Source organism: Amborella trichopoda, chromosome 11 (assembly GCF_054954075.1).
Source record: "Amborella trichopoda isolate Santa Cruz 75 chromosome 11, AtrichopodaSantaCruz75HAP2 v2.0, whole genome shotgun sequence".
In the NCBI taxonomy this organism is placed as follows: Eukaryota; Viridiplantae; Streptophyta; class Magnoliopsida; order Amborellales; family Amborellaceae; genus Amborella; species Amborella trichopoda.
Genome location: NC_142346.1, coordinates 25,614,570 through 25,626,648, shown reverse-complemented (window position 1 = coordinate 25,626,648; position 12,079 = coordinate 25,614,570). Strand labels below are relative to the sequence as shown.

Here is a 12,079-nt window from a genome sequence, read left to right as displayed (position 1 = left end):
GCTAAAATCAGTCCCCGAATTTGATCCAAGTGATGTCATCTCAGTTTTAGATTCTTGTTGCTAGCCAAACGTGCCACCATGTATGGAATCCATGACTCGGGATCTTCTCTCGTTCATGACATGTCTTCGCTAATCTCTATGTTGCATAAGCACGGCCAAAGAGTCCATTATATTGATTTCAACCGACCTATTAAAGTCTTGAGCTCCATATCTTTATCTAGCTACTACGAGGAGCCATTACAATTGATGATACTCACCAACTACGGCTCTGATACCAAATGTTAGAAAATTGGTGCTCGAAAATGAGAGATCCAAGGCCAACTCTACAACAGTAACTTGATGAGCTTGATAGACAACCAATCGAGTTGAGAACTCCCTCGACCACCATCATGAGGAAAACAAACAAGGATCTTTTAGCCCTAACTACACTGGTACACCTTGTAGGGCCGAACCACGTTCCACTAACTAGGGCCTTTTCATCTACACAATGTAGGAGGAAATGCTATTTTAATTAATCAAATAATTACAACAATTACAAATTTATATAGAGTCCAATACAACAAACCTTGCTAGCACAAACCCTAGGCTGAAATAACTATTTTGCACTTAGAACACTAGAAGCAAATTCTCTAAGCCCCAACTCCTTATATATGCAATCTAAGGTGCAACCAATTTCCCATGGATTGAAAGTTCCCACCATCGGCTTTTTGACTCAGAAACTTTCATATCACAAGAAGTTACTAACAAATTTCCCTTGACGTTGGTTTTTTCCCAAAAAGTCCTTGAATAACAAATTACAAAAACAGTTATTAACAAACCCCAAAATGACTAATTTAACAAAAGTGGCAATGCCAAACACATTCCAAATCCAACAAGCTTCTTCATACAATTGCATTATTTTATACTTTTGATTTCCCGTAAGAAGACATATGTATTTTCATTTGGAGACAAACATAGTGGATAAAGCACAACATTTTTTATTTTTTATTTCAAAAAAAGTCAAAAACCGTAAGAATACATATGTATTTTCATTTGGAGACAAACATAGTGGATAAAGCACAACATTTTTTATTTTTTATTTTTTATTTCAAAAAAGGTCAAAAAAAGATGATCAAGGTATGTTGTTTTTTTGTCTTCTTGCATATGATTGACCGTTATGAAATCAAGCCCCAGCCTTCCGGCACTTACTTTTGGAACCATCGGATTAAACAAATGAGACATGCGATGTGATGTTTTCGCCCTTTGGAATGCCAGTCTGTTTTATTTACCCCCTCCATTTTCCTATTAAAGACGGCCTTGGTTCTCTGTGTCTCGCTTTCTTTGTGAGCAAGAGCGGGAATTCCTTTTGAGAAGGTCCTTGTTATACATAAGAGAGAGAGGAAATGGGGGGCGGAGTGTTGGAGAGCTTTCAACCCATATTTGGAAAAGTAGAAGGTGTTACAGAGAGCGACATGCCGCTTCATTCCTTCATATTTTTGGTGTACGCAGCTGATGGCACTCGCCTGAGAATACAGGTCTCTGATTTCCAAACCAGCAACACATGGGAGACTATTCAAACCATCCATCAGCTCGAGGACCTGGTGACTCTTTCTCCTTCCCTCGCTTCTGTTTTTTGTTTTTCACATACTTCCCTCTATTTTATCTTTACCTCGCTCATGTTCATTGCTCTGTTTCTGCTATGTTGTTTACTCCTCTCTCTAGAAGGGCTCCATTCCTTGATCTGTTTATTTCTGATGTCTTGTTCACCTCTCTCTGTGGAGGTGCTATATTTCCTTGTTCTATCAATTTGCTCTCTATCTCTCTCTCTATATGAAGGGAATGGTTTGTATTTTCTGTATTTCTACACTCCGCGACCTTATGATATACATTTAAGATTGAAATTGGACCACATTATGAATCGGTGGATGGAGTTGCTTGGCCATTGTGTATAGGATTAGGGCATTGGTCGCTATTCCATAACTTTTAAGTATTGTAGCCCCAAATGGAAGCTGCTATTTCTTTCCACTTATGCTTTTAGTCTGAATTGTATGAGATCTGCTTATTTTATGGCCGAATTGAACGCTTTTTTTTTTTTTTTTTTGATGAGTATGTCAACTTCTGTAGGATACTAGAAATTGAAAGGAATGAGCTCGGTTTTCTTTTAGTTTTTTTTTATGAGTACTGTCAACTTCCGTAGGATACTTGAAACTGAAAGGAATGAGCTCGGTTTTGGTGTTGTTTTAAGTTTTTAAGGATTGAGGAAGATGCAGGGATGATAATGAAGATTCTATAGTCAAGTGGGCTTCTTAGTTGATAGTATTTTCTTTGGTATGTAATCACATTTTGGTTTGAAAATTAACAAAATTTTGACAGAAATAACATCATATGTTATGGAAACAAAAGACTGGGTATAGTTCGTTCACAATGATGTAGAGATAGTAACTCACTTTGATCTTCATCAGTCTGATTTAGTTTTATGTACTTGAAATTTGCGTCTTCATCCTGATCAAATGTTTGCTGGAACCTGTGATCTGTTATAATATAATGTGGATATTTTTGGCTTGTTTAAGAAAAGAAATACAAGTTCTCATGATGTTTATAATACAATGTGGAAAAATTTACTGTTTGTTTATGTATGTTTTATGCATTATTCTGGTTGTAGTAACACTGTGGTCGCAATAGCTATAGCACCATTTATTTTTATTATTTTTCATTGTTAACTTTTATTAATCTCATGTAAAAATGTACAAATATAGACCATATACAGCATTCTTACTGAAGGGAAAATCCGAGGATGGGGTTGTCTCCTAGGGGTTTTGAGGTAGGTGTGCAATGAGCAACCCAACGGCCCTTCTCTTGCCAGTGAGCCCATTGTAATGCTATTTATGTTGTCATTTACATCATCTAGCCTTTATTACTTGTAGACCATTCTCAGGGCTCTATTACCCTTAGCCATATATTTGTGGCACGTTTGCGAGCTATGAAAATTCTAGATCTGAAACTCTAAATCAATTTCATTATATCCATCAATTGCTTGGAATTTCGATTTCATAAATCCTACCATGTCCTGAACCGCAATTTTGTTCTCTTTCATTTTGGTGTTATACCCTACTTGTATGTGGCATAGTTCTGTCTTTGGCCTTAGGGTTTTCGTTCATCATCTTGTTACGATTCTTATGTGCTATCTCTTCAGTTTTGGACGTATTGCACAAGGCCCTGTTTGATAGCACCTTAATATCCTAATATTTTAGTATAATATAGGATCTTTTAAAATAGGGACAATATAAATTCTATACCCTGTTTAATAAGGTCAAATCATATCTTCTAATATCCAAATAACCCCAAATATTTGAATCCCCAAAAATTCATCTCTCTTTTCTCTCACTCTCTCTCTCTCCCTCGCTCCCTCTCTCATCTCGTGCACACTCTCCTCTACCTCAAAAGAGGCCCTTTTTCTCTACATAGAGACCCTCTCTCGCGCATATATTGAGCAAGTTTTCCTCACAAACCCTTGCAAAAGACAAATGATAAAGATCAAGATTTCATTCCCATGAAAGTTTTCTTTAACAACTTTGTCCTGTGTGCACCCAATCCCCCAAACAGCCAAACCCAATCCTTCAGGGTTAGGATATGCCCTGGTATGTACAAGAACCTCAATTATATGTGCTAATAAGATCCGCTTTCTCCTGCTAATGACACACACTCTCATTCTAACTCCATAACCTCAAATCTGTAGGATTTAGCGGAACAATAGTAGCAGCCTGTACAGGGATAGTTCGATCATCGCATCAGTCATGGCTAAGAGCACAGAGAGGTTCTTTTTCTCTAAGCCTGGAGAGACAAAGTCCATTCTAAGAAAGAATAGAAGGTGGGCTCTTTACAATGAGAAAAAAGATTTGGGGTATGATTTTTACAATGAGAAAAGAGACGTGGGGTGTTATTTTTACAATGAGTGCGTGTCAATGTCGATGGGTTTTGGGACCCATTATGGGATTTCAGAGTTTCAATCGAGGAGATGGTTGAGGTCCACGGGCTGCGAGATTGGGCATTGTTGCAATAGATTTTGCAGTGTTATTTGAACTTGATCTTCTATTTAAGACAACTGCAGAGGTTGCAAGAGAAAATGATTGCTGATTCTGGTGCTTTGCTTCTCAAATGGTCTCTAATGGAGTATTTTTGTTTTCCTTTTCATTTATTTTTGCATTTTTTTGGTTTTCAGGTGTATATAATTTTCGAATTTTGTTCTATTAGAAAGAGAAAGGGGGAAAGTCGGGCAATAAAGCCACCTTCACAATTAAAAGGGAAATTCCCACCTTATTTGTCCAACACCTTAACCCCATCAACTTTGAGAGCATCTTCTCTCTAAGCCCTCACTCTTTCTCTCTCCTCTATGCATCAATTTCTCTTCACTTCCACTCTCCATTTTCTTCTCTACTAATACCATGTTGGGTCATCTCTGTCATCTCTCTAACCCACTCTCTTTCTCTCTCCTCCATAGCTCTCTGTCTTGCCAACCACCATCCATCTACTTCTCTGGTTTTTTCTCACAAGGGATTTGTTGGCACTTCCTAAAACTATGAACAAATGCAATGAGAAGTGATGCCCCATTTTATTGAATTATGTGACTTTCTATCTAGAAGAAAATTCTAAAATGCAGGTAGACAATCAAACATGCACCAAAAAATATGTATCAAGATAATATATAATTCATATATATGAAAAAGGAGGCAATGATGCTATTTAGATTTCCAGAAATTTGGATATTTAGACTCTTTTTTGCAAACAGACCCTAAGAAAATACATTTTGTGTTTTAACTAATAAACCTGTTGTCATTGTTTTTCACACATATAGAGAGCCACACGCCCAATATATTGTTTGTCATGTTTGATCTAGGAAATTTGAGCCACCTAAGTTTCAGATATTTTGATCAAGAATTTGTAAGATACATTAATTTTCTTCATGAGCTTTTATTTCAAAGTTCAGCAAGACCAACTAGTTTATTGTTTTAAATTTGTTTTTTTGGGTGCACTCTTGAGGTATTGCATAGGTTTATCCATTTATGAAACTCATTCAAATTACGGGCAGTCCTAACCTCCTTCGTTCTATTTATGGGCTGTTGATATTATGCTAAACAATCAAGTTTGTTGCAAACTCCAAGAGTTTTTGTATTTATTTTAGCAAGTTTTTGTATTTAATTTTTTGCTAAAACCTACCTTTCTTGGAAAGGGCAGAAAATTTATATATTTCCTATGTAAGGTTTCTTCTTTTTATTCTTCTTACTTTCTCTCTCTCTTTCTTTTTCTTGTGATATGCATGTGGTATTTGGAATTTTATGTTCTCAGACTGGTTTATTACTTTTTATAAATGAATTGATAGTAGGTGGCATAATCTGTTTAAAAGAGATCTCTTATATGTAATTTTCACAATTCTATGCAGAGGGATGATGTTGGAGTTGGTGGTTCATTGAATGAATTTGTTGACTATATTGTGACATCTTTATCATCGAGCAATGTCAAGCTTGTATTAGGAAGCCCGATGAAATCGGATGGTCGTTATGGTGATAACTCTATCTTCATCATTTATATCCTTAAAATGATCCATGATATTTGATTATAAAATCTTTTAGGACCAATTTGTGTTGTTTTAGGAATATAAAATCTTTTACGTCTGGTAAGGTGTTCTTTAGTTTATATTACTGAGTGCATGCTATCTCAAATATAAATGTTAAATTAGATGCAAATAGAGTGGTTCAAGATTTTATATTTGTTTGGAGAATGTGAAACACTTATTAGTTTCAAAATCTCTGCACATGGTAATATGAAATGTGGGCATTAATGTAAACACTTGACCATCCTTCTAGAAATGAAATTTGGGATGAGTTCCCCCAATTTCAGTGCTGAATTCTGTAGTACGTAAGTATTTATCTTCCATAATGTATTTGTTACTAATGTTCATATGTGTAGTGACTTACTCTAAACATATTCTAAAATAGGATCATATATACTGAGCAATAAGTGTGCATGAGAAATAAGACCAACATATATTTATTTATGAAAACTTGACACCATGCATGTTATACCTTTTAATGAATTTTTGAACTAGGTTTTGTCAAAAATGTTGCACACATTTAAAATTTCTAGCATATAGATTTGTCTGACCAAGAAACATAATCTCAAATAATTGTCAACATAATACATTCATAGAAATAATTCTCTTGTTCTTAATACTGAGAGAGCAATTTCCCAACTATCTTGAAATTTCTTGTTGTAAATAACAAATTTCAATGTGCATGCCTTTGGTAGGAATCGGTGCATACCATTTTAGATGCAAGTGAAATATATTATGGAAGTGCACCCATGTAACCAATAACCTTTTCAGTTTTTCAATGCAATTATTATTATTATTTATCATTAGTTCCAATACAAAATATTATGAAGAACCTTGATGCCTCCATAGATTTTAGGGATTTAAAATATCTAATAAAGTAAACATGTCATCATCAATATCATCATCAAAGCCTTTTCCTAACAAATTACGGTTTGGTTGCACGATCCTGTTTTGCCATTCTGCTTTATTAAGAGCCATTTCTACAGTGAGGCCATAAGTCCCCATGTCATTTCTCACTACCATGTCCTTTTGAGCATATCCCTTGCCTTTTTTGAGCCTTTCACTTGCTGTATTCGCGCTACACATGACCAACCCACCTAAGTCTACTTTCTCACATCTTATCACCTATTGGCGCTATACCTAAATTCTCTCGAATGTATTTATTTCGAATTCTATCTCTTTTTGTCTTGCCACTCATCCATCTCAACATCCTCATTTCAGCTACACTCATTCTATGGGTATGTTGTTTCTTGATTGCTCAACATTCTGCTTCATAAAGTAAAGTTGGTCTCATAGCTGTCCTATAAAACTTGCCCTTCAATTTCATTGGTATTCGGCGATCGCATAAAACTCCGGTTTCATATCTCCATTTTTCCCATCCAGCTCTAATTATATGTGCGACATTTTCCTCTTTCTTTCAATTTTCATGGATTATCAACCCACGATATTAACAGTGCGCTCTTATTGGTATTTCCTGGGTATTATTACTAAACTTGCTTTCCATATACTCTGTCCTAGTCCAGCTAATTTTAAAACCTTTAGATTCTAAAGCATCCCTCCAAAGGTCTAACTTTGTGTTGACGTCGTTTCAGGTCTCAATCTTATAATAATTGCTTTGGAAACCAGCTTTTGATTGGACGAATTAATGGTAAATTATTATTATGCTTTTCTATTTTACAAATAAAAGAAAAGCTATAACATTCTTTTGAAGAACCCCAAACCTAAAGAGCGATGGACTATGAGCTTTCCCTATTTGTTCTTTTTAAAAGAGCTAATTAATTAATTGGGGTTGACCACCCAAGAAAAGAGTGTGTGCGTGTGTGTGAGAGAGAGAGAGAGAGAGAGAGAGGTCTGTCCTCCATGGTGTATGAACTTGAGGGGGCTTGTGGATCCTGTGGTATCAACTCATGATGTCCTAGATCACTATATCACATTCTCATTTCATGCTTTGCTCTCTGTTGGGTTTATGTGGCCTTTAAAGGCCTTGTGAGAGCTTGTATGAGCATTTTATATATAAACTCAGTGGGAATGTGGTCCTGTTATAGGCCATATTAGGCAAAGACTATTTGTCGATACTTGGATTAGGCTCGACGTGCTTGGCTAGTCGAGTTTTGAAAAAACCCAAGATACCTGGGTATAGGGATCTACCGAGAAGGGTTTATTGGATTAGCCCTCGAAGTATGCCCAGATGAGAGCCAAATGACTATGTGGCCCTTGCGTGTGATGAATAGCCTTTAGAGATAGGGTTAAAAACCTCGTCGTCATATCATCACATGACATGTACATAGATAGCCATAGTGAGATTCACCAATGAGGGTGGAGCGTGTACATGTGCAAGAGATTACCCCTATGCACCATAGAGTTATGGTTGCATCATGGTCTGGAGGACCATGATATTTTTTGTCTCTAGGGGAGATCTTGAAATCCATAAATTGGGATTGTGTCCCTTAGTCTATTGACTGTCTTTGATGGTCCAATCTTGAATCCTTGCAGTGGACTGTGGGTCATGGGAACTGCTGGATCAGTTTGAGAAAGTTAGGTGCATCGTGGTCCGCAGTTGAAGATTGAGTGCTCCCATATATTGATAAGTTCTTAGATCTAATAGATCCTATCAAAATTAATTAATTTTATGTTATATGATTTTTAGAATATTGATTTGAATTTTTGTGAATCTTTTGATATTTTATTTTTGTCATTTAGATTTATAAATTAAGAGAAATTAATTTTTCAGTGTTTTAAATAAAATATAAAGATTTAACAAATTTTAAATACAAAATAAAATATTTTCTAAAAATATATGGGACCCTCCAAAAAATATGAGGGCCCAAATTTAAAATGTGGATTGGGTGTGGCCCACATGTGGCCACCAAAAGGGTGGCATGCCCCACCTATTGGGATTGATGTGTTCACCAAAATTGGGTGATAGTTATCCCTTTGTTTGTTGGCTTAACTTTTGAGTATAGCCAATGTCACACCCCAAGAATTTACAATACTGATATTCCTAAGATGTGACAGTCAAAACATATATATACATCTCTTTTTAGGACAAATTTACAATGGCGAATGTTTAAAAAGTAACAAAAGAAAGTTTAAGCACAACTACAATATCTTCCCAAAGTTGATCCTGATGAGCACTCAAATGAAACCGCAGTTATCCTGAAAAATATTTACCATAGTTTGATGAGTTTGGCTACTCAGTAAGTGATCATCATAATCTTAAAAATAATCATGGTTGAAAGATATCAGTATTTTCAAAAAGGAGATCTATTAACAGAAATGCATCAACAGTTTCACTTTCAATAAATGCATAATTAAGTATAATCCAAATAATTGAAATGCATATAACACTTTAACGGCAGTGCATAATTCAAAGGATTTCACAAAATACCCTACTGGCGTCCCAAGTAGGTCACTTATATACCCCATCAGCGTCTTGATGGGTCCACTTAATCCCTATCGGCGTCCCAGATAGGTCCACTTAATCCCTGCAGGTCCACTTATACCTCACCGGCGTACCGGATGAGTCCACTTGCATACTTAAATTATTTCTAAATCTCTTTAAACATTCAAAAGCAGCAAATATCATGTACTCAACATATCACTGAAATCATTAATATGAATCTCACTGACACCATTAATAACAATCACTTTCAATAACATTTCAACCAATCAAATATTTTGGGCTCAAATTTAGAAAGGTAGCAGTTCGTAAAGGCATTCTAGCATAATTGCCAATCTAATATGTATAGAAAAACTCTTATAGAAATTCAAGAATACGGAATTATCACAATTTATGAGATGTTAATTTGCAATTAAACATTTCACAACAATACTATAATCAAATGCAAAAATATCATTTTTCAGATAATAAGGCAGTCATTTGCACATGAAATTCACAATGTCTAAATATTTAAAAACAGTAGAAAGAAATCTCACAATTTTACTAAAAGCAGAAATATCACATTTATTTCTAATAATTTGATAGTATCCAAAATTTTCTAACAATAGACAAGAAAAATAAATAAATTTTTTTTCTAAGAATTTACAGCATTTAAAATTTCTAACATAGATAAAATATCACAATTTTTATTAAAAAGATTATTTTTCAAGATAATGAGGTCGTGTGCGCATAAAAATTATTTCGCCTAAAATTCATGATAATAAGCAGAAATAATTATTTCATTTTATTTTTAAAAAGAGTGGATTATTTTTCGAGACAATGAGGTCACTTGCATACAAAACTTATAAAATAAAGATCCTGGACGGAAATATCACTATTTGTTAAAAACAGACTATTTTTCAGGAAGACGATGTCACTTACACATAAAATATTTGAGAGGGAGCTTCTAATAAAAATTCGGTTAGAGAGAAAAGTTCACTGTGTTTCGACCAGAGAGAGAAAAATCTTAAAAGTTTTCTAGGGTGGGAGTCCTTGCCTCTCGTATTTAAACTCTTACAAGACCTTATTATAATATTTTATTAAGTTACACCTCATACACGAGGTGTAACTGTTACAATACCCCTTATATGCTTAAAGCCCACGTCCACTTGACATGGCAAGGCCAGAGCAAACAAAAGAAACTTAACCCAAAAGATTTTGAAAATAGTGATGGTCCCTAAGGACCATTATGCTTATATAGACCATCACCTATTTAAAGTTTCTTTCCTTCTTTTTTTTTTTTCTTTTTTTTTTTTTTTTTTTTTTTGAAATTTTAGAATTATTACAGCCAACTTACATAATAAGGCTGAATAATTGAAATATTTAGTAAATCCTTGAATTAAGATTGCTTGGTCTAAGAAATAAGGATTGGATATACTAAAATAGAAAGTAAGATATATACTTTATTTATTTAAAGATTTAATGGGAATAGATCTAGAAAAGGGATGATAAGGCTCTAGCTCATCTCTTTGAATCTTGATGGTGGATCAAAGAGATGGATGGTTCAAATCTCTCACCCCATAAGTCTCCGTAGATCGACGGTCGAGATTTGACCTTACGAATTGAGGCAAACCCCAAGGCATAGAAAATCTATAAAAAGAGGCTCTCCCACCTCATAAAATCCCTACACCTATTCTCTCTTCTCTCTTTAAGGGTTATCTCTCTCTCTCTCTCTCGAAGATCTCTTTATAGGTGGCTCGTCCCATTTAGGGCTTCAATATCTCTCCCAAGTTTTTCTAAGGGAGACACGTCCCAACCAAAGTCTCTCTCAAGCCAAGGGGGCCACGCCCAAGTCATCTCTCTCTCTCTCTCTCTCATTTTTAGGTAGCACGTCCAGCTAAGATTAGCTTGTGGTGGTTTAATTTTTGGGTAGCAATGGGGAGGATCCCTTTGCTAGTAGAACTCTCCCTCTTTCTTTGATCTATCTCTCATATCTCCAACGATCAAGCCAAAAGGGCTTGAGCAAGATTAAGGTAGTTGGTTATAGATTGAGATCCATATACTATTGAGAGGGTTTTGCCATATGTAGGAGAATCAAGAGACCAATCACAAATCCCGAGTACCATCAGAAAGAAGAGACTCGGTGTGGGGTGTACTAAGCCCGGTTGAGGTAATCTCCGACAATTTTACTTATTTAAATCTTTATTTGTGATTTGATCTTCTCTTCCCATAAAACAATGCGTTAAGGAATTATATTCAATAGTGGTAGCAAATGAGAATCATGTTTCTTTTCTTTTATTTATTTGTTTCAAGAGTTATTTGTTTGTAATTGGACATTGTGAGTGGTCTCGCCGGTGTAAGAATAAGAAAATTTTAATTTATATACATCATGCTTGATCACATAGTCCAACTTTCACTCTCAACCTCTTCTTGTTCTTGAATTTGTTTTGTTACTTTGAAATAAAGATGCTATTAGTTTAATGGTAAGTTTGCTGTGCAAGTCAAGCCTTGGACATTGTGTTGCAGTTTTGAAGTCTCAATCACTGTACAAAAATTGCACTCCCTAAAGGAACGTTGGGTCATAAGGCTGAGTTAAGAATTTTTTTTAATTAATGTGCAAAAGCAAAATTATAATGCTTATCTTGATTAGGACTAATTTATTGAGCTTTTTTTAATGATATTATAAGGGAATGGAGATTCCGCACATTCAAAGACCTTTAGCACATTCAGAAAACTTCCCAAATTACTTGGTTGAAGCCCTCTCCTTATCCTCTTAACTGGCTGTGTCTCATATGGATAGTTTTGGGGAATGGGGATTTATGACATGATTCATGTGTGAAGGGAGTACAACTTAAAATATTGTTGTCTGCTATCGGGCAAAAATACCTCTACCTGTACATTTAAAATCAAATCTAAAACTTTAAATTGCTCAACATTCACGACCGGTGATCTCTTTTACTCATGGCTCATGGTGACCAACATAATTTCTCCTGTAGCTTGGCCTAGGTCTGTCTGTAGACAAGCTTCATCTTTATGCTCATCGCGCAATCCACATGCGAATGGCTTCACAACTAAGTTTTGCATTAAAAAAAAAGAATGGTAACTGTATTTTG

General features: G+C 35.3%; 1 protein-coding gene across 3 annotated transcripts in view; it reads left to right on the top strand.

Annotated features, from left to right (window-relative positions):
* The first annotated feature begins 1,046 nt into the window (after window positions 1-1,046).
* LOC18446499 (U2 small nuclear ribonucleoprotein auxiliary factor-like protein) overlaps window positions 1,047-12,079 on the top strand; it is a 50,207-nt gene continuing 39,174 nt past the window's right edge. For 2 of the 3 annotated variants that reach the window (XR_016044620.1, XM_088852125.1), the window contains exons 1-2: window positions 1,178-1,580; window positions 5,417-5,537. Coding sequence is in view for 2 of the 3 variants with exons in the window: in XM_088852125.1 (XP_088708251.1) it covers window positions 1,383-1,580; window positions 5,417-5,537 (319 nt within the window). In the remaining variant the exon portion in view is untranslated. Of the gene's footprint in view, window positions 1,581-5,416; window positions 5,538-12,079 lie in introns of all 3 variants that reach the window. The other variant, XM_011629629.3, reaches the window with a different exon arrangement.